Source organism: Haematobia irritans, chromosome 3 (assembly GCF_050003625.1).
Source record: "Haematobia irritans isolate KBUSLIRL chromosome 3, ASM5000362v1, whole genome shotgun sequence".
NCBI lineage: Eukaryota > Metazoa > Arthropoda > Insecta > Diptera > Muscidae > Haematobia > Haematobia irritans.
Genome location: NC_134399.1, coordinates 131,946,030 through 131,972,669, shown reverse-complemented (window position 1 = coordinate 131,972,669; position 26,640 = coordinate 131,946,030). Strand labels below are relative to the sequence as shown.

The window sequence follows — 26,640 nt, the reverse complement described above, 5'->3', positions numbered from 1 at the left end:
GAAGAAGTTTTAAGATACCACAACCCAAGTAATTCGGTTGTGGATGATAGTGTTTCGTAGAAGTTTTTACGCAATCCATGGTGGAGGGTACATAAGATTCGGCCTGGCCGAACTTACGGCCGTATATACTTGTTTATAACTCGCTTTTTTCATATTTTTATGCCCTAAACCACATAGTGGTCAGGGTATAATAATTTTGATCTGTCAAAAAATGTGCCTACAAGAAATATTGATTTTAGACCCCACAAAATATATACCGATCGACTCAGAATCACATCGTCGATCTAGCGGTTGGTGTCCGTTCATCCGTCCGTCTGTCCATGTATTTGTTGTTCGCAGGATTCCGGTCGCCATTATTAACCGAATTTGGTGAAATTTGGTACAGGGTGTTTTTTGGCCATAAGATCGAACTCTATTGAATTTGGAAGAAATCGGATCAAATTTAGATATAGGTCCCGTATATATTGCCCGATTTCGACAAATGGGGTCACGTTGCACTTTTGTACTAACCGATCGTGGTCAAATTTGGCACAAGATAACCTTTTTCATCACCCTTTAAGTCTGTAAAATTTCATCGAAATCGGTTCAGATTTAGCTATAGCTCCCATATATATGTATGGCCCGATTTTGCAAAATTTGCTTATAAAACCCTTATTTATTGACCGATCGTGCTCAATTTTAAGTAAATGTAATCTTCTATAGCTCTTATTGTATGTGCAACGAAATCGGTTCAGATTTAGATATAGCTACCATATATATGTTTCGCCCGATTTTTCAAAATTTACCAATAAAAGGATTGATTTGCTTTAAATTTTGCACAAGGGGTGCAATTAGTAGTGTCGTAAAGTGTGCCAAATTTGATTGAAATCGGTTCAGATTTAGATATAGCTGCCACATATATCTTTCGGCCGATATACACTTATATGACCACAACCAGAATAGAATTAACGTTCTAGAGACGTATTCCAATTTTGGCTTAAATCGGTTCAGAGTTAGGTTAGGTTAGGTGGCAGCCCGTAGTATCTGGCTCATTTAGACTATTCAGTTCATTGTGATACCACATTGGTGAACTTCTCTCTTATCACTGAGTGCTTCCCAATTCCATGTTAAGCTCAATGACAAGGGACCTCCTTTTTATAGCCGAGTCCGAACGGCGTTCCACATTGCAGTGAAACCACTTAGAGAAACTTTTGAAACCCTCAGAAATGTCACCAGCATTACTGAGGTAGGATAATCCACCGCTGAAAAACTTTTTGGTGTTCGGTCGAAGCAGGAATCGAACCCACGACCTTGTGTATGCAAGGCGGGCATGCTAACCATTGCACCACGGTGGCTCCCATTGGTTCAGAGTTAGATATAGCCTTCGCCCGATTTGCACACATATAACCACAGAGGCCAAGGTTTTACTCTGACTTACGTGAAACATTTTTTGCATAGGGAGTAGAATTAACGTTCTCGATATGCATACAAAATTTGGTTGAAATCGGTTCAGATTTAGATATATCTCCCATATATATGTTTAGCTGATTTCGGCAAAAAAATGCCAAAAATACCAAAATTGTCCCTGTAAAATCGCCACTGCCAAGTCGAAAACTTTTCAAAATGACTTAAATTTTCCTATATTTCTAATAAATATCTATCGACCAATAAATTACATAATTTCACTTTTTCGATGTTTCCTAAAAATTGCTTCAGATTTAAATTTTTCCTGTACCGAAATATGGGCCGATATACTCGTACACTATATTTGGCACATCTATTATTTATGGACGTAAAATACTTCTAGTCTTTTAATTTCAGGCAAATCGGCAAAAAGTTAGCCCTCCAGAAGCTCAAGATTTCAAAACGGAAGGTAGGTCCATATGGCGGATATACCAAAACATGGACCGATACATACAAATTTCAGAACTCTTATATATGGACCTAAAAAACTACTATGTCTAGCTACTTAAGACCCCGAATCGGGAGATCGGTTTATATCATTGAACCTGAACCGATATAACGAATCTGCCAAATTTTAGGACAATTGTGTCATTATTGAAGACTGTGGCGTGTTTACAACAGACAGACATGGTTACATAGTCTTTGCATTTTTTTTCACTGATGTATTCACTTTTCGTCATTTGTGGCAAAGTGCTATAAAAAATAACCAAAGTACATGCAGGTTCATAATCAGTTGTTCATTATATCACTGACCAGCCCTTATGTTAATTAAAGATATAATGTAGGGGAACAATTAAAATTTAATAACTTTATTATAATTATATAGAAACATTTTAAGTTAGTGGTAATTAGTAGGAGAAAAATCAAAAATCGGGTATCGTCGACTGTCGATTGTACCCTTAAGCATTTATTCATGATTGCCTAGCAAAAAAAAAATAGCTTCCCAAAAAGTAATTTGGATCTGCAACTTGTTATACGGAAGTAGTGCAAACTTGCATCATCTCGAATGGATTTTACATGGGCTTGTCATAGGACGGAAGTACATACTTCGTTTTCAGATCCTATACAAGTTGTGCTTTGTCATTTCAATGAAGAAACTATAAAAAAAAATATCCCAGCAAAAAAAGCGTCGCCAAAAAAGTAATTAAAATGTTCTTTTTGGATCCGGAAGAGGTGCAAAATTGGCGCAGAAGCGATTAATTTAACATGGGCTTGTCATCGGGCGGATGTACACCATTTTAACAGCCGTTGCACTGAATTTGCATCACTGCTTAAGGTGCGTTGCGAATTCAGTGTTTTGGATGTGAATTAAGAAATTTAGTGATATTTTGACAAATAAATACATTTACAAAATTTTGTATGAGTTGTAATGTATTCTTACGCATGTGTGGAGCGTTTGACATTAAATATTTTCAAAAATTCGCAATTTTTCTAGGATGGATTTGGCATTTTTTTCGACAAAATTTAAAGAATTTGTATCATTTTATTAATTCTTAATCTACTTTTAACCAATTTGAAACACAAAATTTAAAATGTTCCATTAAAAATATGAAAACAGCGAGTAATAAAAAAATTGACTCTATTGAACTTTATTGCAGATAAAACAAAGAACATGTTTAGGAGACAATTTGTGGAAGTGATTTTAAGGTTGTGCCTTTAGAAGAACTTCCATTTTTATACCCACCACCATAGGATGGGGGGTATATTAACTTTGTCATTCCGTTTGTAACACATCGAAATATTGCTCTAAGACCCCATAAAGTATATATATTCTGGGTCGTGGTGAAATTCTGAGTCGATCTGAGCATGTCCGTCCGTCCGTCCGTCTGTTGAAATCACGCTAACTTCCGAACGAAACAAGCTATTGACTTGAAACTTGGCACAAGTAGTTGTTATTGATGTAGGTCGGATGGTATTGCAAATGGGACATATCGGTCCACTTTTACGTATAGCCCCCATATAAACGGACCCCAAAATTTGGCTTGCGAGGCCTCTAAGAGAAGCAAATTTCATCCGATCCGGCTGAAATTTGGTACATGATGTTAGTATGTGGTCTCTAACAACCATGCAAAAATTGGTCCACATCGGTCCATAATTATATATAGCCCCCATATAAACCGATCTCCCGATTTGGCTTGCGAGGCCCCTAATAGAAGCAAATTTCATCCGATCCGGCTGAAATTTGGTACATGGTGTCAGTATATGGTCTCTACCAACCATGCAAACATTGGTCCACATCGGTCCATAATTATATATAGCCCCCATATAAACCGATCCCCCGATTTGGCTTGCGAGGCCTCTAAGAGAAGCAAATTTCATCCGATCCGGCTGAAATTTGGTACATGGTGTTAGTATATGGTCTCTAACAACCATGCAAAAATTGGTCGACATCGGTCCATAATTATATATAGCCCCCATATAAACCGATCCCCCGATTTGGCTTGCGAGGCCGCTAAGAGAAGCAAATTTCATCCGATCCGGCTGAAATTTTGTACGTGATGTTAGTATATGGTCTATAACAACCATGCAAAAATTGGTCCACATCGGTTCATAATTATATATAGCCCCCATATAAACCGATCACCAGATTTGGCTTGCGAGGCCTCTAAGAAAAGCAAATTTCATCCGATCCGGCTGAAATTTGGTACATGGTGTTAGTATATGGTCTCTAACAACCATGCAAAAATTGGTCCACATCGGTCCATAATTATATATAGCCCCCATATAAACCGATCCCCCGATTTGGCTTGCGAGGCTGCTAAGAGAAGCAAATTTCATCCGATCCGGCTGAAATTTTGTACGTGATGTTAGTATATGGTCTATAACAACCATGCAAAAATTGGTCCACATCGGTTAATAATTATATATAGCCCCCATATAAACCGATCACCAGATTTGATCTCCGGAACCTCTTGGAAGACCAAAATTCATCTGATTCAGTTGAAATTTGGTATGTGGTGTTAATATATGGCCTCAAACTCCTATGCACAAATTGGTCGATATCGGTCCATAAATATATATAGGCCCCATATAAACCGATCCCCAGATTTGACCTCCAGAGCCCCTTGGAAGAGCAAAATTCTTGCCATTCGGTTGAAATTTGGTACGTGATGTTAGTATATGGTATCCAACAACCATGCAGGAATTGGTTCCTATCAGTCCATAATTATATATAGCTCCCATATAAACCGATCCCCAGATTTGACCTCCGGTGCCTTTTGGAGAAGCAAAATTCATCCGATCTGCTTTAAATTTGGTGCGTGGTGGTAGTATATGATATTTAACAACCATGCCAAAAGTGGTCCATATCAGTCCATAATCGTACATAGCCCCATATAAACCGATCCCGAGATTTGGTTTTGGAACCTCTTGGAGGAGCAAATTTCATCCGAGTGAGTTGAAATTTGGTACATTGTGCTAGTATATGGTCGTTAACAACCATGCCTAACTAGGTCCATATCGGTCTATAGTTATATATGGCCCTCAGATAAATCGATCCCCAATCACACAAAAATTGGTCCATATCAAGTTCATAATTGTATATAGCCCCCATATAAGCGACCCCCATATTTCAATTCTGGCTCTCTACGTACAAAAAGTTCATATCGATTCGTAATTATTTGTAGACTTAACTATACATAACTTTTTTGTCTAATATATACCATGTAAATCACAGTCTTTCGTAGAAGTTTCTACGCAATCCATGGTAGTGGGTACATAAGATTCGGCCTGGCCGAACTTGCGGCCGTATCTACTTGTTTTTGCTGAGATTTTTTTACCAATTTTACGTTTTATTTTTATCAATATTTTTTATTACACTTTTATATTTTAATTATAAAATTTTTACTATATTTTGACTTTAAACCGCCAAAAATATTTTCTAAGAGTGGTCGAAAAGAATTTCATCGGAAGTGGAAAAAATTGATGGAGGAAATGCTTATGGAAAAAATATTTGATCAAATCCAAACATTTGTAGTATTTATAAAATTCATTAAATTCCAGCAAAAAAAAAAAAAGAACTTCCACAAAAGCTATCGGGAAGTATTACAAACTTGGATCCCCTCCATATAATAATACCCTAAACCATATAGTGGTCAGGGTATAATAACTTTGGTATGCCAAAAAATGAGCCTACCAGAAATATTGATTTTAGACCCCATAAAATATATACCGATCGTCTCACATTCATCTCCTGAGTCAATCCAGCCCTTGGTGTCAATCTGTCTGTCCATGTATTTGTTGTTCGCAGGATTCCGGTCGCAATTTTTAACCGATTTTGATGAAATTTTGGTACATGGCGTTTTTTTTTTTTTTTTTTGAGTTACAAGAACGAACGCTGTTGAATTTGGAAAAAATCGGATCAAATTTAGTTATAGCTCCCATATATATGTATCGGCCGATTACGACAAATTGGTTCACATTGCGCTTCTTTATTAATCGATCATCATCAAATTTTATGTATCGCCCATATATATGTATCGCCCGATTTTCCCGAATTTGACCACAAAACCCTTATTTATAGACCTTTCTTACTCCAAGTTAGCAAATTTTAATCTTCTATAGTACTAACTGTATCTGCAAAGAATCATCCAAATCGGTTCAGATTTAGATATACAGTGTCGTGCGGAAATGAGTACATAATATTTTTTTTTGCACTATGCTTCGAATCACCATCCTGTTGAAATACGACTTCAGCTTCAGGATAGGCACTCTTGTCAACAAACTCGGGAAGATGAGTCTGCAAAATGGCGAGGTAGTCTTCCTTCTTCATTATACCATCAATTTTCTGCAACGGCCCAATGAGCCATCATGTGAAGCAACCCCAAACCATTATGCTTCCACCAGCATGCTTCACAGTCTTTTGTGTTAAGAAACGTGTTTGCTAGTAAGAGTTAAAGCATTATTCGAAGTATACTGCAATAATATCAAGTAAAAATTGAAATTAAAAAGTTATCGCACGATGTGCAGGACAATATAGTTTCCTTAAGTACCCAGCAAACAAATTTGGAAGTTCTTCTAAAGGCACAACTTTAAAAGCACTTCCAAAATTGTCCTCCCAAAGAAGTTCTTTATTTTAGCTGCACAGGAAGTTCATTTGAGTCAATTTTTTTATAACTCGCTTTTTTCATATTTTTAATGAAAAATTTAAAATTTTTTGTTTCAAATAGGTTAAAAATAGATTAAGAATTAATAAAATGGTAAAAATTATTTAAATTTTGCCGAATAAAAATTCCAAATCCATTCTCGAAAAATTGCGAATTTTTGAAAATATTTGATGTCAAACGTTCCAAACTAGCATATTAATGCATTTTTAGAAACTCATAAAAATCTAAAAATTATTTATTTGTGAAAATATCACACTTTATCAATCCACATCCAAAACACTGATTTCACAACACACATTAAGAAGCATACTCTCTAGGGCTCTCTTTCTAAACGCATATATGTTTATAGGCTATTCCCAAATTAATATATGTTTGCATCTAAGCATATTACCTAACATATAATTTTTACACCCAAACATATGAAAAACAGTCTTTTTCGTCCGTGTGGTGCTGGGTATAAAAAAAAAAAACATTAAACCAAACATGCCAAATCGTTACTATAAGTCTTAGCCCATAATCCAATGATTGAATATCTCAGTTAATTTAAGGATTATTTCTTTAAATCAAAAATGTTTTTCTTTACTTTAAGGAAAATTTCCCTCAATTCAAAGAGATACGCGAATTTCGGTTTTCAGAGGTGTCTGGTTTTCAGAGTGTCCAACTTTGAGAAGTTTCACTATATTATAAAATTTCTTTGAATAAAATTTCTTTAGTTTAAAGAAATTTGTCCTTAATATTGTGTAAATTGCGTGACCTAAAATTTTGATTTCATACTCTTTCATGCGATTTCCAACAGTTTCGCATTGAGTAACACTTTAAAGTTAAGTTGTTTTCTTAAAACTGTATATTTTTCCATCCGTTAGGGTTACTTTTCACACTGTCTTTTAAATCAAAAATGAAAATGAGGCCTAATTTTATTTTGGGGTCGATTTTCATCCTTCGAATACATTTTGTTGGGGCCAGTGTTGCCAGTATTTTTCTGGCTCTTGTCCCCAAATTATGATGTTTTCGTCCCCACAAATCCCCAATCTAAAAATAAATTCCTCACAAAAATCCCGAAAACATTTTTTAAAAACTTTTTTTTTTTAATAAAGCAAAAGCAGAGCATAAAGCTCTGCTGCAGAAAATCATTAATAATTTAAATTAATTATAATTTTGTCAAATCAAGCAAGCTGCGATTAGATCAAGATTTCGAACTACAACACAAAGATACTGGTGTTCGTTTTCCAAATGCTAGAGATATGAAAATGGGTGTTAGATCACCTTGTATGAACGAAAATGTACATCTAAATATTCAAATAGTAAAATTTAGAGGTAGACACTTAGCCAAATTTTGTAGAATTATACCAGAAATGGTATGTTTTGAGAAAATTTTCTACATAGAAATAAAATTTTACACAAAATTTTCTATAAAAATAAAATTTTGACAAAATTTTCTATAAAAATAAAATTTGAACAAAATTTTCTATAGAAATAAAACTTTGACAAAACTTTCTATAGAAATAACATTTTGACAAAATTTTCTATATAAATATTGCAAATATTGCAAAAATTTTCTATAAAAATAAGATTTTGACAAAATATTCTATAGAAAAAAAATTTTGCAAAAATTTTCTATAGAAATAAAATGTTGACAAAATTTTCTATAGAAGTAAGATTTTGACAAAATATACTATAGAAACAAAATTTTGCAAAAATTTTCTATAGAAATCAAATTTTGCAAAAATTTTCTATAGAAATCAAATTTTGCAAAAATTTTCTATAGAAATAAAATTTTGACAAAATTTTCTAAAAAAATAAAATTTTGTCAAAATTTTCTATCCAAATAAGATTTTGACAAAATATTCTATAGAAACAAAATTTTGCAAAAATTTTCTATAGAAATAAAATTTTGACAAAATATTCTATAGAAATAAAATTTTGCAAAAATTTTCTATAGAAATAAAATTTTGCAAAAATTTTCTATAGAAATAAAAATTTTGCAAAAATTTTCGATAGAAATAGAATTTTGACAAAATATTCTATAAAAATAAGATTTTGACCAAATATTCTATGGAAACAAAATTTTGCAAAAATTTTCTATAGAAATAAAATTTTGACAAAATCTTCTATAGAAAAAAAATGCAAAACTTTTCTATAGAAATAAAATATTGCAAACAAAAGTTTTCCATAGAAATAAAATTTTGCAAAAATTTTCTGTAGAAATAAAATATTGTAAAAATTTTCTATAAAAACAAAATTTTACCAAAATTTTCAAAAGAACTAAAATTTTGACTATATTTTCTATAGAAATAAAATATTGCAAAAATTTTCTATAAGAATAAAATATTGCAAATATTTTCTACAGAAATAAAATTTTGACAAAATTTTCTATAGAAATAAACTTTTGACAAAATATTCTATAGAATTAAAATTTTGACAAAATATTCTATAGAAACAAAGTTTTGCAAAAATGTTCTATAGAAATAAAATTTTGACCAAATTTTCTATAGAAATAAAATATTGCAAAAATTTTCTATAAGAATAAAATATTGCAAATATTTTCTACAGAAATAAAATTTTGACAAAATTTCTATAGAAATAAACTTTTGACAAAATATTCTATAGAATTAAAATTTTGACAAAATATTCTATAGAAACAAAGTTTTGCAAAAATGTTCTATAGAAATAAAATTTTGACAAAATTTTCTATAGAAATAAAATTTTGCAAAAATTTTCTATAGAAATAAAATATTGCAAAAATTTTCTATAGAAATAAAATTTTGCAAAAGTTTTCTATACAAATAAAATTTTGCAACAATTTTCTGTAGACATAAAATATTGCAAAAATTTTCTATAAAAATAAAATACCAAAATTGTCAAAAGAAATAAAATGTTGACAAAATCTTCTGTAGAAATAAAATATTCTATAGAAATAAAATGTTGACAAAATTTTCTGTAGAAATAAAATTTTAAGAAAATTTTTTATAGAAATAAAATTTTGACAAAATTTTTTTAGAAATAGAATTTTGACAAAATTTCCTATAGAAATAAAATTTTGTTAAAAAAGATTAAACCGATTTCTCAAAAAATCCCCAAATTTATGAAAATTTCCCACCAAATCCCCAAATACCCAACTCAGAAATTTCATCCCCATTCACGAAAAAATATCCCCAATTTGGGGAAAAATCCCCAATACTGGCAACACTAGTTGGGGCTCATATTCATTATGAAGCGTCGCCTCACATTTGGCACACTGTTTCATTTGAATTTGGGACCTATTTTCATTGAGGTTTATTATACCCTGCGCCACACTGTGGAACAGGGTATTATAAGTTAGTGCAGAAGGAGGTGAGATAGACACATGGTATCTTTGGCAATAATGCTCAGGGTGGGTCCCTGAGTCGATATAACCATGTCCGTCTGTCCGTCCGTCCGTCTGTCTGTGAACACATTTTTGTGATCAAAGTCTAGGTCGCAATTTAAGTCCAAACGCCTTCAAATTTGGCACATGTTCCTAATTTGGGTCATAATAGAACCCTATTGATTTTGGAAGAAATCGATTCAGATTTAGATATAGCTCCCATATATATCTTTCGCCCGATAAAGGGTGATACGGTCAAAATTTGGTCAAGGGAAAACGCGTGTAAATCGGTGAAATCGTTTATTTAAAAAATCAAATTAAATTTATTTTTCAAGTTCAATTAGTATAAAATTCAGGAAAAATATTCAGTTAGGCTTTCGCTTTTCCAAATCCGAATTGCCGGGCCTCACGCTTGACACCTGCCATCAGATTTTGTACAGCCACCTTGTCCACCTTCTTCGCCGCAGAAAGCCAGTTTGCCTTGAACTGCTGCTCGTCCTTAGCAGTTTTTTTTTGGTCTTCTTTAGGTTCCGCTTGACAATAGCCCAGTATTTCTCAATTGGGCGGAGCTCTGGCGTGTTGGGAGGGTTCTTGTCCTTGGGAACCACCTGCACGTTGTTGGCGGCGTACCACTCCATGGCCTTTTTACCGTAATGGCAAGATGCCAAACCCGGCCAAAACAGTACGGAACAAACGTGTTTCTTCAGGAAAGGCAGCAGACGTTTATTCAAACACTCTTTCACGTAAATTTCTTGGTTGACAGTCCCGGAAGCTATGAAAATGCTGCTTTTCAAGCCACAGGTACAGATGGCTTGCCACACCAAATATTTCTTTGCGAACTTTGACAGTTTTATGTGCTTGAAAATATCTTCTACCTTTCCCCTTCCTTTGGCCGTATAAAACTCCTGTCCCGGAAGCTGCTTGTAGTCGGCTTTGACGTAGGTTTCGTCGTCCATTACCACGCAGTCAAACTTCGTCAGCATCGTCGTGTACAGCCTCCGGGATCGTGCTTTGGCCGTCGTATTTTGTTTATCATCGCGATTTGGAGTCACTACCTTCTTGTAAGTCGATAGTCCGGCTCGTTTTTTGGCTCGATGCACGATTGTAGACGATACACCCAGCTTATTTGCGGCATCTCGGAGAGAGAGATTAGGGTTTCGCTTGAAACTACCGGCAACTCTCTTTGTCGTCTCAGCGGCTTCCGGTTTTCGATTTCCCCCCGATCCAGACTTCCTGGCTGTCGACAAACGTTCCCCAAACACTTTAATTACATTTGTAACGGTTGATTTGGCAACTTTTAGCGATTTTTCCAGCTTTGCGTGCGAGTAGCTCGGATTTTCGCGATGCGCGAGCAAAATTTTGATACGCTGCTCTTCTTGCTTGGACGGCTTTTTGACAACTGAAGAGTGAATTCCAAAATCAAAATAGGAGCAACATTCTACACACACACCTTCAAAATGAGGGGTGTTCAGGTTTGTTAAATGCAAAAATTGAAAGAAATACGTCAAGTTTATATTGACCAAATTTAGACCGTATCACCCTTTATAGTCATGTGTGCCAAATTTGATTGAAATCGGTTCAGATTTAGATATAGCTTCCATATATATTTTTCGCCCGATATGGACTTATATGGCCCCAGAAACCAGAGTTTTGGGCCAATTTGGTTGAAATTTTGCACTAGGAGTACAATTAGTAATATAGTCATGTGTGCCGAATTTGATTTAAATCGGTTTAGATTTAGATATAGCTCCCATATATATGTTTTTCTGATTTCGACAAAATTGGTCAAAATACCAACATTTTCCTTGTTAAATGCCACTGTTTAGTCGAAAAGTTGTAAAAATGACTCTAATTTTCCTAAACTTCTAATACATATATATCGAGTGATAAATCATAAATAAACTTTTGCGAAGTTTCCTTAAAATTGCTTCAGATTTAAAAGTTTCAGATAGTTTTTTACTAAAATTGTGTTCCACCCTAGTGCATTAGCCAACTTAAATTTTGAGTCTATAGATTTTGTAAAAGTCTATCAAATTCTGTCCAAATCGAGTATGTATTTGGGACAAACCTTTGTATATAGCACCCAACACATTTGACGGATGTGATATGGTATCGAAAATTTTGATCTACAAAGTGGTGCAGGGTATAATATAGTCGGCCCCGCCCGACTTTAGACTTTCCTTACTTGCTTTTAATATGCAAACGGGTCCCAAAAATAAAATGAAATTACACCCAAAAACCGTATCAAAATTTGGCGTTTTTGTTTTTCCATATAATTTTTTGAGGTCGTACTTCATTTCGGTGGTGATGCTCATTTTCATGGGGCCCCATATTCATAGCGACGTTCTAGGGTCAATCCATAAATAAATTTAGTATAAAATCGATGTTTTAAACCCATAAGTCGTATAGTATCGCCATAATTTGTATAGCTCTTAACATTTGATGCATTGTACTAAATTTCTGTAATATGATATAATGTAATATAGTGCTCTGCACCGATGTGATATAATGCTCTCCACCGATGTATTATTATCGGTATAAATACGGCTAGAGAATTGTTTGTTTTTATCTATTTCGTTCCAAGATTAAAAGTCGAAGAACCTCGCGTTTGGATTTATTAAATTAGAGATGGCTTTCTCATGGTTCTCGTTTGTGATTGCACTAATATTACTATGGATTTATAAACGCTGGCTGGAAAGACATTCCATCGGATTAACCAAATATTTTCCGTCGAATAAGATTGAATACATCCTTGGATTTGGACCTCTATATAGCTCTAAAGGTAATTATTACGCAGACAAAAAGTGAGAAATAATCGTAAATCGTGTGGAGCCGCGGTATATGTGGTACACCAATTCCAAATCTACTGAAATAGTTTTAATCAGCGTTGCCACAATGAAAATTTTTCCTGGACAACCAACATTTTGACAAAATCGGACCAAAATTCGCCCCCGCCAGGTCATATTTTCAAATTAAAGGAAACAACTTGCTATTAATATCCATCAAACAATCTGTGCAAAATGTTAATCTTATACATAGAAAGCTTTTGCAAACTTTTATTTCTATACAAAATGTTTGCTAAATGCTATTTCTTTAGAAAAGTTTTGCAAACTTTTATTTTTATACACAGAAACAAAAAACGTAGTTAAACTTACTTACTTTTATTGGAAAAAAATTATTTGTTTGTAGTTAAATTTTATTTTTTTTTTTCGAAATTTTCCACAGCTTAATGATATTTTCCTTTTGTTAAGTATGTCTCAAACATTTTATGGACTAAACGTGGGTATAAATTATTTTTATACCCTCCACCCTAGAATGGGGGGTATATTAACTTTGTCATTCCGTTTGTCTAAGACCCATAAAGTATATATATTGTGGGTCGTGATGAAATTCAGAGTCGATCTAAGCATGTCCGTCCGTCCGTCTATTGAAATCCGTCCGTCTATTCCGAACGAAAGAAGCTATCGACTTGAAACTTAGCACAAGTAGTTGTTATTGATATAGGTCAGATGGTATTGCAAATGGGCCATATCGGACCACTTTTACGTATAGTCCCCATATAAACCGACGCTCAGATTTGGCTTGAGGAGCCTCTTGGAGGAGCAAAATTCATCCGATCCGGTTGAAATTTAGTACATGTTGTTAGTATATGGTCTCTAACAACCATGCAGGAATTGGTCCGATCCCCAGTTTTGACCTCCGGAGCCTCATGGATGAGCAAAATTCATCCGATTCGGTTGAAATTTGGAACGTGGTGTTAGCATATGGTCTCTAACAACCATGCAAAAATTTGTCCATACCGTTCTTAATTATATAATTCATCCGATCCGGTTGAAATTTGGTACATGGTGTTAGTATATGGTCTCTAACAAGCATTCAAAAATTGGTCCACATCGGTCCATAATTATATATAGCCCCCATATAAACCGATCCCCAGATTTGACCTCCGGAGACCTCCTAGAAGAGCAAAATTCATCCGATTTGGTTGAAATTTGGTACGTGGTGCTCCCAGCAAAAAATACTTCAGCACTAAGAGTTAAGTTGCTCTTTTTGGTATACAATATAGTAGGCAATGCATCCATACTGCATGAATCGGTGGCAATAACGTAAACGAGTAATCAAACTAGTTTATGATCATTCGTTTACGTTATTGAAACATATGAAAGGTAGTGCTGTTTTCCTTCACGCCAACAATGCCATACTCAAGACTATATATCAATTCTGAGGCAATATTTCTATTAAAATAAGCAATTACATCAGCGCTATGTAGATGCTGCTCCAAATCGGGACATGGCCCACAAAAATCAGCGCTGATTCGGTTGTTTTGCAAGCAGTTGGTACTGCCTATCTCCCTTATAATCCTGCTGAAATAGTGCTCCATTTTTTGGTGGGTTAATATAGGGTCTCTAACAACCATGCAAAAAATTGTCCATACCGGTCTTAATTATATATAACCCCCATTTAAACCGATCCCCAGATTTGGCCTCTGGAGCTCTTGGAGGAGCGAAATTCATCCGATCCGGTTGACATTTGGTACGTGGTGAATTTTGGTACATTGCGCTAGTATATGGCCGCTAACAACCATGCCAAAATTGGTCCATATCGGTCTATAGTTATATATAGCCGATCTCCAAAATTAATCTACCAAAATTCTACTTCTATAGAAAATTTTGTCAAAACTTTATCACTATAGAAAATTTTGTCAAGATTTCATTTCTATAGAAAATTTTGTCAACATTTTATTGCTATAGAAAATTTTGTCAAAATTTTATTTTTATAGAAAATTTTGTTAACATTTTATTTTTATAGAAAATTTTGTCAAAATTTTATTTCTATTTAAAAATTTGTCAAAATTTGATTGCTATAGAGAATTTTGTCAAAATTTTATTTTTATAGAAAATTTTGTCAAAATTTTATTTCTATAGAAAATTTTATCCAAATTTTATTTCCATAGAAAATTTTGTCAAAATTTTATTTCTATAGAAAATTTTGTCAAAATTTTGTTTTTATAGCAAATTTTGTCAAAATTTTATTTCTATAGAAAATTTTGCCAAAATTTTATTTCTATAGAAAATTTTGTCAAAATTTTATTTCTATAGAAAATTTTATCAAAATTTTGTCAAAATTTGATTGCTATAGAAAATTTTGTCAATTTTTTTTCTATAGAATTTGTCCATACCGGTCTTAATTATATATAACCCCCATTTAAACCGATCCCCAGATTTGGCCTCTGGAGCTCTTGGAGGAGCGAAATTCATCCGATCCGGTTGACATTTGGTACGTGGTGAATTTTGGTACATTGCGCTAGTATATGGCCGCTAACAACCATGCCAAAATTGGTCCATATCGGTCTATAGTTATATATAGCCGATCTCCAAAATTAATCTACCAAAATTCTACTTCTATAGAAAATTTTGTCAAAACTTTATCACTATAGAAAATTTTGTCAAGATTTCATTTCTATAGAAAATTTTGTCAACATTTTATTGCTATAGAAAATTTTGTCAAAATTTTATTTTTATAGAAAATTTTGTTAACATTTTATTTTTATAGAAAATTTTGTCAAAATTTTATTTCTATTTAAAAATTTGTCAAAATTTGATTGCTATAGAGAATTTTGTCAAAATTTTATTTTTCTAGAAAATTTTGTCAAAATTTTATTTCTATAGAAAATTTTATCCAAATTTTATTTCCATAGAAAATTTTGTCAAAATTTTATTTCTATAGAAAATTTTGTCAAAATTTTGTTTTTATAGAAAATTTTGTCAAAATTTTATTTCTATAGAAAATTTTGCCAAAATTTTATTTCTATAGAAAATTTTGTCAAAATTTTATTTCTATAGAAAATTTTATCAAAATTTTGTCAAAATTTGATTGCTATAGAAAATTTTGTCAATTTTTTTTCTATAGAATTTGTCCATACCGGTCTTAATTATATATAACCCCCATTTAAACCGATCCCCAGATTTGGCCTCTGGAGCTCTTGGAGGAGCGAAATTCATCCGATCCGGTTGACATTTGGTACGTGGTGAATTTTGGTACATTGCGCTAGTATATGGCCGCTAAAAACCATGCCAAAATTGGTCCATATCGGTCTATAGTTATATATAGCCGATCCCCAAAATTAATCTACCAAAATTCTATTTCTATAGAAAATTTTGTCAAAACTTTATCACTATAGAAAATTTTGTCAAGATTTCATTTCTATAGAAAATTTTGTCAACATTTTATTGCTATAGAAAATTTTGTCAAAATATTATTTTTATAGAAAATTTTGTTAACATTTTATTTTTATAGATAATGTTGTCAAAATTTTATTTCTATTTAAAATTTTGTCAAAATTTGATTGCTATAGAGAATATTGTCAAAATTTTATTTTTATAGAAAATTTTGTCAAAATTTTATTTCTATAGAAAATTGTATCCAAATTTTATTTCCATAGAAAATTTTGTCAAAATTTTATTTCTATAGAAAATTTTGTCAAAATTTTGTTTTTATAGAAAATTTTGTCAAAATTTTATTTCTATAGAAAATTTTGCCAAAATTTTATTTCTATAGAAAATTTTATCAAAATTTTATTTCTATAGAAAATTTTATCAAAATTTTGTCAAAATTTGATTGCTATAGAAAATTTTGTCAATTTTTTTTCTATAGAATTTGTCCATACCGGTCTTAATTATATATAACCCCCATTTAAACCGATCCCCAGATTTGGCCTCTGGAGCTCTTGGAGGAGCGAAATTCATCCGATCCGGTTGACATTTGGTACGTGGTGAATTTTGGTACATTGCGCTAGTATGTGGCCGCTAACAACCATGCCAAAATTGGTCCATATCGGTCTATAGTTATATATAGCCGATCCCCAAAATTAATCTACTAAAATTCTATTTCTATAGAAAATTTTGTCAAAACTTTATCACTATAGAAAATTTTTTCAAGATTTCATTTCTATAGAAAATGTTGTCAACATTTTATTGCTATAGAAAATTTTGTCAAAATTTTATTTTTATAGAAAATTTTGTTAAAATTTTATTTTTATAGAAAATTTAGTCAAAATTTTATTTCTATTTAAAATTTTGTCAAAATTTGATTGCTATAGAGAATTTTGTCAAAATTTTATTTTTATAGAAAATTTTGTCAAAATTTTATTTCTATAGAAAATTTTATCCAAATTTTATTTCCATTGAAAATTTTGTCAAAATTTTATTTCTATAGAAAATTTTGTCAAAATTTTGTTTTTATAGAAAATTTTGTCAAAATTTTATTTCTATAGAAAATTTTATCAAAATTTTATTTCTATAGAAAATTTTGTCAAAATTTTATTTCTATAGAAAATTTTGTCAAAATTTTCTTTCTATAGAAAATTTTGTCAAAATTTTCTTTCTACAGAAAATTTTGTCAAAATTTTATTTCTATAGAAAACTTTGTCAAAATGTTATTTTTATAGAAAATTTTGTCAAAATTTTATTTTTATAGAAAATTTTGTCAAAATTTTATTTCTATTTAAAATTTTATCAAAATTTGATTGCTATAGAGAATTTTGTCAAAATTTTATTTCTATAGAAAATTTTGTCAAAATTTTATTTCTATAGAAAATTTTGTCAAAATTTTATTTCTATAGAAAATTTTGTCAAAATTTTATTTCTATAGGAAATTTTATCAAAATTTTATTTCTATAGAAAATTTTGTCAAAATTTTATTTCTATAGAAAACTTTGTCAAAATTTTGTTTTTATAGAAAATTTGTCAAAATTTTATTTCTATAGAAAATTTTGCCAAAATTTTATTTCTATAGAAAATTTTGTCAAAATTTTATTTCTATAGAAAATTTTATCAAAATTTTGTCAAAATTTGATTGCTATAGAAAATTTTGTCAATTTTTTTTCTATAGAAAATTTTGTCACAATTTTATTTCTATAGAAAATTTTGCCAAATTTTATTTCTATAGAAAATTTTGTCAAAATTTTATTTCTATAGGAATTATTGTCAAAATTTTATTGCTATAGAAAATTTTGTCAAAATTTTATTGCTATAGAAATTTTTGTCAAAATTTTATTTCTATAGAAAATTTTGTCACAATTTTATTTCTATAGAAAATGTTGCCAAATTTTATTTCTATAGAAAATTTTGTCAAAATTTTATTTCTATAGGAATTATTGTCAAAATTTTATTGCTATAGAAAATTTTGTCAAAATTGTATTGCTATAGAAATTTTTGTCAAAATTTTATTTCTATAGAAAATTTTGTCAAAATTTTATTTCTATAGAAAATTTTGTCAAAATTATATTTCTATAGAAAATTTTGCCATAATTTTATTGCTATAGAAAATTTTGTAACAATTTTATTTCTATAGAAAATTTTGCCAAATTTTATTTCTATAGAAAATTTTGTCAAAATATAGAAAATTTTATTAAGATTTTATTTCTATAGAAAATTTTGTCACACTGAATTATATACGCATTTGAACGGACTTTTTTATACCCACCACCATAGAATTCTGACGGGGGTATAATAAGACGATATAAGCATGTCCGTCTGTCTGTTGTAATCACGCTACAGTCTTCAATAATGAAGCAATCTTGCTGAAATGTTGCACAAACTCGTCTTTTGTCTGCAGGCAGGTCAAGTTCGAAGATGGGCTCTATCGGTCCGGGTTTTCATATAGTCCTTATATAAACCGACCACCCGATTTGGGGTCTTGGGCTTATAGAAACCATAATTTGTATCCAATTTGCCTTAAATTTGAAATTTAGAGGTATTGTAGGGCCACAAATACGTGTGCCGAAAATGGCGTGTATTGGTCCAAGCTTTGGTATACAGACCGATCTCCCGATTTTACTTCTTGGGCTTATAGAAACTGTATTTTTTATACAATTTGCATGAAATTTGAAATCTATAATTATTTTAGGACCGTAAAGAGTTGCGCCGAAAATGATGAGTATCGGTCAATATTTTAGTATAGCCCCCATATAGACAGATCTCCAGATTTTACATTTTGGGCTTGTAGAATCTGGAATCTGCAGATTTTTTATCACTATAAATAGGTGTGCATGAATTGATTTTATTGTTTGGGATTTCTAGAATCGTAGGTTTTATCCAATTTGCTTGAAATTTTAAATCTAGAGGTATTTTAGGACCATAAAGAGGTGTGCCGAAAACAGTGAGTATCGGTCCATATTTTAGTATAGGCCCCATAAAACCGATTTCCCGATTTGACTTCTTGGGTTTCTAGAAACCGTAGTTTTCATCCGATTTGCCTGAAATTGTAAATCTTAGACTCAGAAAAACGTGTATCGGATTTAGTTTTAATCGGTCCATTTGGTAAGGCCTCCATATAGACCAATTTCTCTTCTTGAGGGTATAGTAGGCGCACTGATCATGATAATTGCTTTAAACTGAATGTAAAATTTCCAGATTTTACTTCTCGTAATCATTTAAATGATAATGGGGGTGAAAATCTACAGGTTTTAGATTTCAAATCAAGGCGTTATTTCATCGTTGTCTTGCACTCTTACAAGCGGTGTTTATGATTCCTCAAAAACTCAAACAAAAGTGGTTCTTATAAATCCAGAATCTGATATAAGTGGCAGCCAGATGTATCAGGCTCACTTAGACTATTCAGTCCATTGTGATACCACATTGGTGAACTCCTCTCTTATCACTGAGTGCTACCCGATCCCATGTTAAGCTCAATGACAAGGGACCTCCTTTTTATAACCGAGTCCGAACGGCGTTCCATATTGCAGTGGAACCACTTTGAGAAGTTTTGAAACCCTCAGAAATGTCACCAGCATTACTGAGGTGGGATAATCCACCGCTGAAAAACTTTTTGGTGTTCGGTCGAAGTAGGAATCGAACCCTTGTGTATGCAAGGTGGGCATGGTAACCATTGCACCACGGTGGCTTCGATGGTAATAATTTTAATGTTAATACTCGACGTGCGGCAAATAATTTATAATTTCATTAAAAACACAATCTTCTTTGGAGAAAATGCTTCCAAAGGTATAGTCATTTTTGAGCCAATGTGCTTCCAAACATATTATATGTTCACATAAAACAAACATAATAATATTTCGGCAATATCCAAATCTAGTTACATGCTTCCTGCAAAATATGTTTGGGACATTATCAATGGATACAAAGTATCTAACACACAGACCTATCTATCTATCATTGCAGATGTTATAAAACGTTTGCGCAAGATTGCTGAAAAATATGGATCAACTAGCATGATATATATGGGACCGATCTCTTTTTTACACACCTGCGATCCACATGTCGTAAAAGATGTTCTAACTTCAAAATTTTGTTTAAATAAAGCGAGGGCATTGTATGATGGTTTTGAATATGCCGCCGGTAAAGGACTAGTTACTTCACAAGGTTTGCTTTATTATTATTGAAAATTTGAATTGCTTCATTGACTGATCGATCATCCAATTCTAGGTAATGAGTGGAAACATGAACGAAGCATATATAATAATGCATTTAGAGCACCCTTCATACCGAAAACACTGCCTATGATAAATCGCAGGATAACGTTGCTTCAAGATGTTCTCGACAAAATTGTTGAGAGCAAACAACCTATTAAAACTCTTCAATATTTTCGGGAATTTACAATGGGAGTATCCTTCGGTGAGTACTTATTTTCGAAACACTACGGTGGGAATATAACCTACTGATATGTATATTAATGAACAAAAGTGAAATTACTAAAAACAAACATACGGAAGGGAAGTCTAAAGTCTGCCAGGGCTTGCACTAGGATGTGGAAAAACCGACACCGGTTAATCAGATTCAATTACACAAACCGTAATCAGATTATGAAAATAATTGGGATTTTCGATTTATCTTCGCGATTTAACTCCTTGGGCTTCTAGAAACCGTAGTTTTCTTTTTTTGCTTGAAATTGTAAATATGCTGATATTTGAGACCCACAAAAACCTGAATCGGAGATAGTTTTTATCCACTTGGTAAGGCCTCCATATACACCGATTTAATTTTTTGAGGGTATAGAAGACACACTGATCCTGAAAATTGCTTGAAACTGAATGTAAAATTTCCAGATTTTACTGCTCGTAATCATTTAAATAATGGCGATAAAAATCTAAAGATTTTAGATTTTAAATCAAGGCATTATTTCATCATTTTCTTGCACACTTATACGAGATGTTTATGATTCCTCTAAAGCCCAAACAAAAATGAATCTTATAAATCCACAATCTTATTCAGTCTACATAGGTAGAATCTTTAAATTTATCATCGTGAACTAAGCTAAAAGTAAGCTTTTGTAAAGATAGCGGCCGCGAAAGGAATTTAAGGCGTGCTTTGGTCTTAAAAAAGAGGCATTTTTATACCCTCCACCATAGGAAGGGGGGTATATTAACTTTGTCATTCCGTTTGTAACACATCGAAATATTGCTCTAAGACCCCATAAAGTATAACAGTTGGCTGATAAGTCCCCGGTCTGACACATATATGGCGTCGCTAGTATTGAATGCATATTATTTTTATAAATGATTCGTGTCAAATTTTGACGTCTGTAAGTCAATTAGTTTGTGAGATAGGGCGTCTTTTGTGAAGCAACTTTTGTTATTGTGAAAAAAAATGGAAAAAAGGAATTTCGTGTTTTCTAATAAAATACTGTTTTCTGAAGGGAAAAAATACGGTGGAAGCAAAAACTTGGCTTGATAATGAGTTTCCGGACTCTGCCCCAGGAAAATCAACAATAATTGATTGGTATGCAAAATTCAAGCGTGGTGTAATGGGCACGGAGGACGGTGAACGCCCGAAAGAGGTGGTTACCGACGGAAACATCAAAAAAATCCACAAAATGATTTTGAATGACCGTAAAATGAAGTTGATCAAGATAGCAGAGGCCTTAAAGATATCAAAGGAACATGTTGGTCATATCATTCATCAATATTTGGATATGCGCAAGCTCTGTGCAAAATGGGTGCCGCGCGAGCACACATTTGACCAAAAACAACAACGTGCTGATGATTCTGAGCGGTGTTTGCAGCTAATAACTCGTAATACACCCGAGTTTTTCCGTCGATATGTGACAATGGATGAAACATGGCTCCATCACTACACTCCTGAGTCCAATCGACAGTCGGCTGAGTGGACAGCGACCGGTGAACCGTCTCCGAAGCGTGGAAAGACTCAAAAGTCCGCTGGCAAAGTAATGGAATCTGTTTTTTGGGATGCGCATGGAATAATTTTTATCGATTATCTTGAGAAGGGAAAAACCATGAACAGTGACTATTATATGGCGTTATTGGAGCGTTTGAAGGTCGAAATCGCGGCAAAACGGCCCCATATGAAGAAGAAACAAGTATAAACGGCCGTAAGTTCGGCCAGGCCGAATCTTATGTACCCTCCACCATGGATTGCGTAGAAACTTCTACGAAAGACTGTCAGCCACAATCGAATTACTTGGGTTGTGATATCTTAAATCGTTTCTAAATCGTGTGTTAGTCCATACGTGGTATACATTAGACAAAAAAGTATGTGTATGGATCGGTTTATATGGGGGCTATATATAACTATGGACCGATTTCGACCAATTTTTGCATGGCAGTTTGAGGCCATATATTAACACCACGTACCAAATTTCAACTGAATCAGATGAATTTTGGTCTTCCAAGAGGCTCCGGAGGTCAAATCTGGTGATCGGTTTATATGGGGGCTATATATAATTACGGACCGATGTGGACCAACTTCTGCATGGTTGTTAGAGACCATATACTAACACCATGTACAAAATTTCAGCATGATCGGATGAAATTTGCATCTCCTAGAGGCCTCGCAAGCCAAATCGGGGGATCGGTTTATATGGGGGCTATATATAATTATGGACCGATGTGGACCAATTTTTGCATGGTTGTTAGAGACCATATTCTAACACCATGTACCAAATTTCAGCCGGATCGGATGAAATTTGCTTCTCTTAGCGGCCTCTCAAGCCAAATTGGGGGATCGGTTTATATGGGGGCTATATATAATTATGGACCGATGTGGACCAATTTTTGCATGGTTGTTAGAGACCATATACTAACACCATGTACCAAATTTCAGCTGGATGGGATGAAATTTGCTTCTCTTAGAGGCCTCGCAAGCCAAATCGGGGGATCGGTTTATATGGGGGCTATATATAATTATGGACCGATGTGGCCCTTTTGCAATACCATCCGACCTACATCAATAACAACTACTTGTACCAAGTTTCAAGTCGATAGCTTGTTTCGTTCGGAAGTTAGCGTGATTTCAACAGACGGACGGACGGACGGACGGACATGCTCAGATCGACTCAGAATTTCACCACGACCCAGAATATATATACTTTATGGGGTCTTAGAGCAATATTTCGATGTGTTACAAACGGAATGACAAAGTTAATATACCCCCCATCCTATGGTGGAGGGTATAAAAAGTGTTGTTCCACCAAGACAACGCACCGTGCCACAAGTAATTGAGAACGATGGCAAAAACTCATGAATTGGGCTTCGAATTGCTTCCCCACCCACCGTATTCTCCAGATCTGGCCCCAGCGACTTTTTATTGTTCTCAGACCTCAAAAGAATGTTCGCAGGGAAGAAATTTGCCTGCAATGAAGAGGTGATCGCGGAAACTGAGGCCTATTTTGAGGCAAAACCGAAGGAGTACTACCAAAATGGTATCAAAAAATTGGAAGGTCGTTGTATCGCTCATGAAGCGAACTATGTTGAATAATAAAAACGAATTTTGACAAAAAAATGTGTTTTTCTTTGTTAGACCGGGGACTTATCAGCCAAAATTTTATTTCTATAGAAAATTTTGTAAAGATTTTATATCTAAAGAAAATTTTGTCTAAGTTTTATTCCTATAGAAAATTTTGTCAAAATTTGTCAAAATTTTATTTCTATGGAAAATTTTGTCAAACAGAATTATATACGTATTTAATCGGCCTTTTTTTAGTTCAAATCTGGGGATCGGTTTAAATGGGGTTATATATAGTTAAAACCAGTATGGACAAACTTTTGGATGGTTGTTAGAGACCATATGCTAACACCACGTACCAAATTTCAACCGAATAGGGTGAATTTTGCTCTTCCAAGGGGCTCCGGAGGTCAAATCTGGGGATCGGTTTATATGGGGACTATATATAATTATGGACCGAGATGGGCCAATTCCTTCATGGTTGTTAGAGACCACATACTAACACCACGTACAAAATTTCAACCGGATCGGATGAATTTCAAATCTGGGGATCGGTTTATATGGGGGCTATATATAATTATGGACCGATATGGACCAATTCTTGCATGTGTGTTACTAACTAACTAACACCACGTAAAAAATTTCACCCGAATCGGATGAATTTCGCTCCTCCAAGAGGCCCCGGAGTTCAAATCTGGGGACCGGTCTATATGGGGACTATATATAATTATGAACCGATATGGACCAATTCTTGCATGGTTGTTAGAGACCATATACTAACACCATGTACCAAATTTCAACTGAATCGGATGAATTTTGCTCCTCCAAGAGGCTCCGGAGTTCAAATCTGGGGACCGGTCTATATGGGGGCTATATATAATTATGAACCGATATGGACCAATTCTTGCATGGTTGTTAGAGACCATATGCTAACACCATGTACCAAATTTCAACCGGATCGGATGAATGTTGCTCCTCCAAGAGGCTCCGGAGGTCAAATCTGGGGATCGGTTTATATGGGGGTTACATATAAATATTGACCGATATGGACCAATTCTTGCATGGTTGTTAGAGAACATATACTAACACCATGTACCAAATTTCAACTGGATCGGATGAATTTTGCTAATCCGAGAGGCTCCGGTGGTCAAATCTGGGAATCGGTTTATATGGGGGCTATATATAATTATGGACTGATATGGACCAATTCTTGCGTGGGTGTTAGAGACCACATACTAACACCACGTACAAAATTTCACCCGGATCGGATGAATTTCGCTCCTCCAAGAGGCTCCGGAGTTCAAATCTGGGGACCGGTCTATATGGGGGCTATATATAATTATGAACCGATATGGACCAATTCTTGCATGGTTGTTAGAGACCGATATGGACCAATTCTTGCATGGTTGTTAGAGACCATATGCTAACACCATGTACCAAATTTCAACTGGATCGGATGAATTTTGCTAATCCAAGAGGTTCCGGTGGTCAAATCTGGGGATCGGTTTATATGGGGTTACATATAAATATTGACCGATATGGACCAATTCTTGCATGGTTATTAGTGACCGTATACTAACACCACATACCAAATTTCAACTGGATCGGACGAATTTCGCTCCTCCAAGAGGCTCCGGAGTTCAAATCTGGCGACCGGTCTATATGGGGGCTATATATAATTATGAACCGATATGGACCAATTCTTGCATGGTTAGGTTAGGTTAGGTTATATGGCAGCCCGATGTATCAGGCTCACTTAAGACTATTCAGTCCATTGTGATACCACAGTGGTGAACTTCTCTCTTATCACTGAGTGCTGTCCGATTCCATGTTAAGCTCAATGACAAGGGACCTCCTTTTTATAGCCGAGTCCGAACGGCGATCCACATTGCAGTGAAACCACTTAGAGAAGCTTTGAAACCCTCAGAAATGTCAGCAGCATTACTGAGGTGGGATAATCCACCGCTGAAAAACTTTTTGGTGTTCGGTCGTAGCAGGAATCGAACCCACGACCTTGTATATGCAAGGCGGGCATGCTAACCATTGCACCACGGTGGCTCCTTTCTTGCATGGTTGTTAGAGACCATATGCTAACACCATGTACCAAATTTCAACCGGATCGGATGAATTTTGCTCCTCAAAGAGGCTCCGGTGGTCAAATCTGGGTATCGGTTTATGGGGGCTATATATAAATTTGGACTGACATGAAGCAATTTTTGCATGGTTGTTACATATAAATATTGATCGATATGGACCAATTCTTGCATGGTTATTAGAGACCATATACTAACACCACGTACCAAATTTCAACCGGATCGGATTAATTTTGCCCCTCCAAGAGGCTCCGGAGTTCAAATCTGGGGACCGGTCTATATGGGGGCTATATATAATTATGAACCGATATGGACCACTTCTTGCATGGTTATTAGAGACCATATACTAACACCACGTACCAAATTTCAACCGGATCGGATGAATTTTGCTCCTCAAAGAGGCTCCGGTGGTCAAATCTGGGTATCGGTTTATGGGGACTATATATAAATTTGGACTGACATGAAGCAATTTTTGCATGGTTGTTAGAGACCTAACTACTAACACCACGCCCGATCGGATGAAATTTGCTTCTGTTAGAGGATCCGCAAACCAAATCTGGGGATCGGTTTATATATCTTAGAGCAATATTTGGATGTCTTACAAACGGAATGCCAAAATTATTATACCCTCCATCCTATGGGGGAGGGCATAAAAATTAATTGAAAGTGAATTAAAAAATTAATTGATAATATTAATATTTGTGAAAATTTGTTGAATCAATTTCCGTGAAAATTTTGTCTGTGTTCTTAAGGAATTTCAATAGTCAGACGGACGGACATCGCTAGATCGACTTAAAATTGCACCACAAAATTAATTTTATTTATATTTCCTTTGCAGAGTCGGTCATAGGCAGAAATATGGACACAACTCAATACACGTTTAAGAAAATGGCATCTGGCATGACATTGTAAGTAGGAACTTTATTCTTCTATTTCCGAGCAGCATTTTGGGAACTCAT

The 26,640-nt window shown here is 33.9% G+C and overlaps 2 protein-coding genes across 3 annotated transcripts in view; one reads left to right on the top strand and one right to left on the bottom strand.

Moving 5' to 3' along the window:
- LOC142231191 (putative cytochrome P450 313a4) overlaps positions 1-6,214 on the bottom strand; it is a 169,246-nt gene extending 163,032 nt beyond the window's left edge. Inside the window, exon 1 of the mRNA XM_075301809.1 lies at positions 6,131-6,214. Within this exon, the coding sequence (XP_075157924.1) occupies positions 6,131-6,214 (84 nt within the window). The remainder of the gene's footprint in view (positions 1-6,130) is intronic.
- LOC142228753 (putative cytochrome P450 313a4) overlaps positions 1-26,640 on the top strand; it is a 170,909-nt gene that overhangs the window by 123,524 nt on the left and 20,745 nt on the right. The window contains exons 1-4 of one of the 2 annotated variants that reach the window (XM_075299263.1): positions 12,470-12,673; positions 20,070-20,270; positions 20,334-20,522; positions 26,520-26,589. In XM_075299263.1, coding sequence (XP_075155378.1) covers positions 12,520-12,673; positions 20,070-20,270; positions 20,334-20,522; positions 26,520-26,589 — 614 coding nt within the window. In that variant the 5' untranslated portion in view covers positions 12,470-12,519. Of the gene's footprint in view, positions 1-12,469; positions 12,674-20,069; positions 20,271-20,333; positions 20,523-26,519; positions 26,590-26,640 lie in introns of those variants that run through there. The other variant, XM_075299262.1, reaches the window with a different exon arrangement.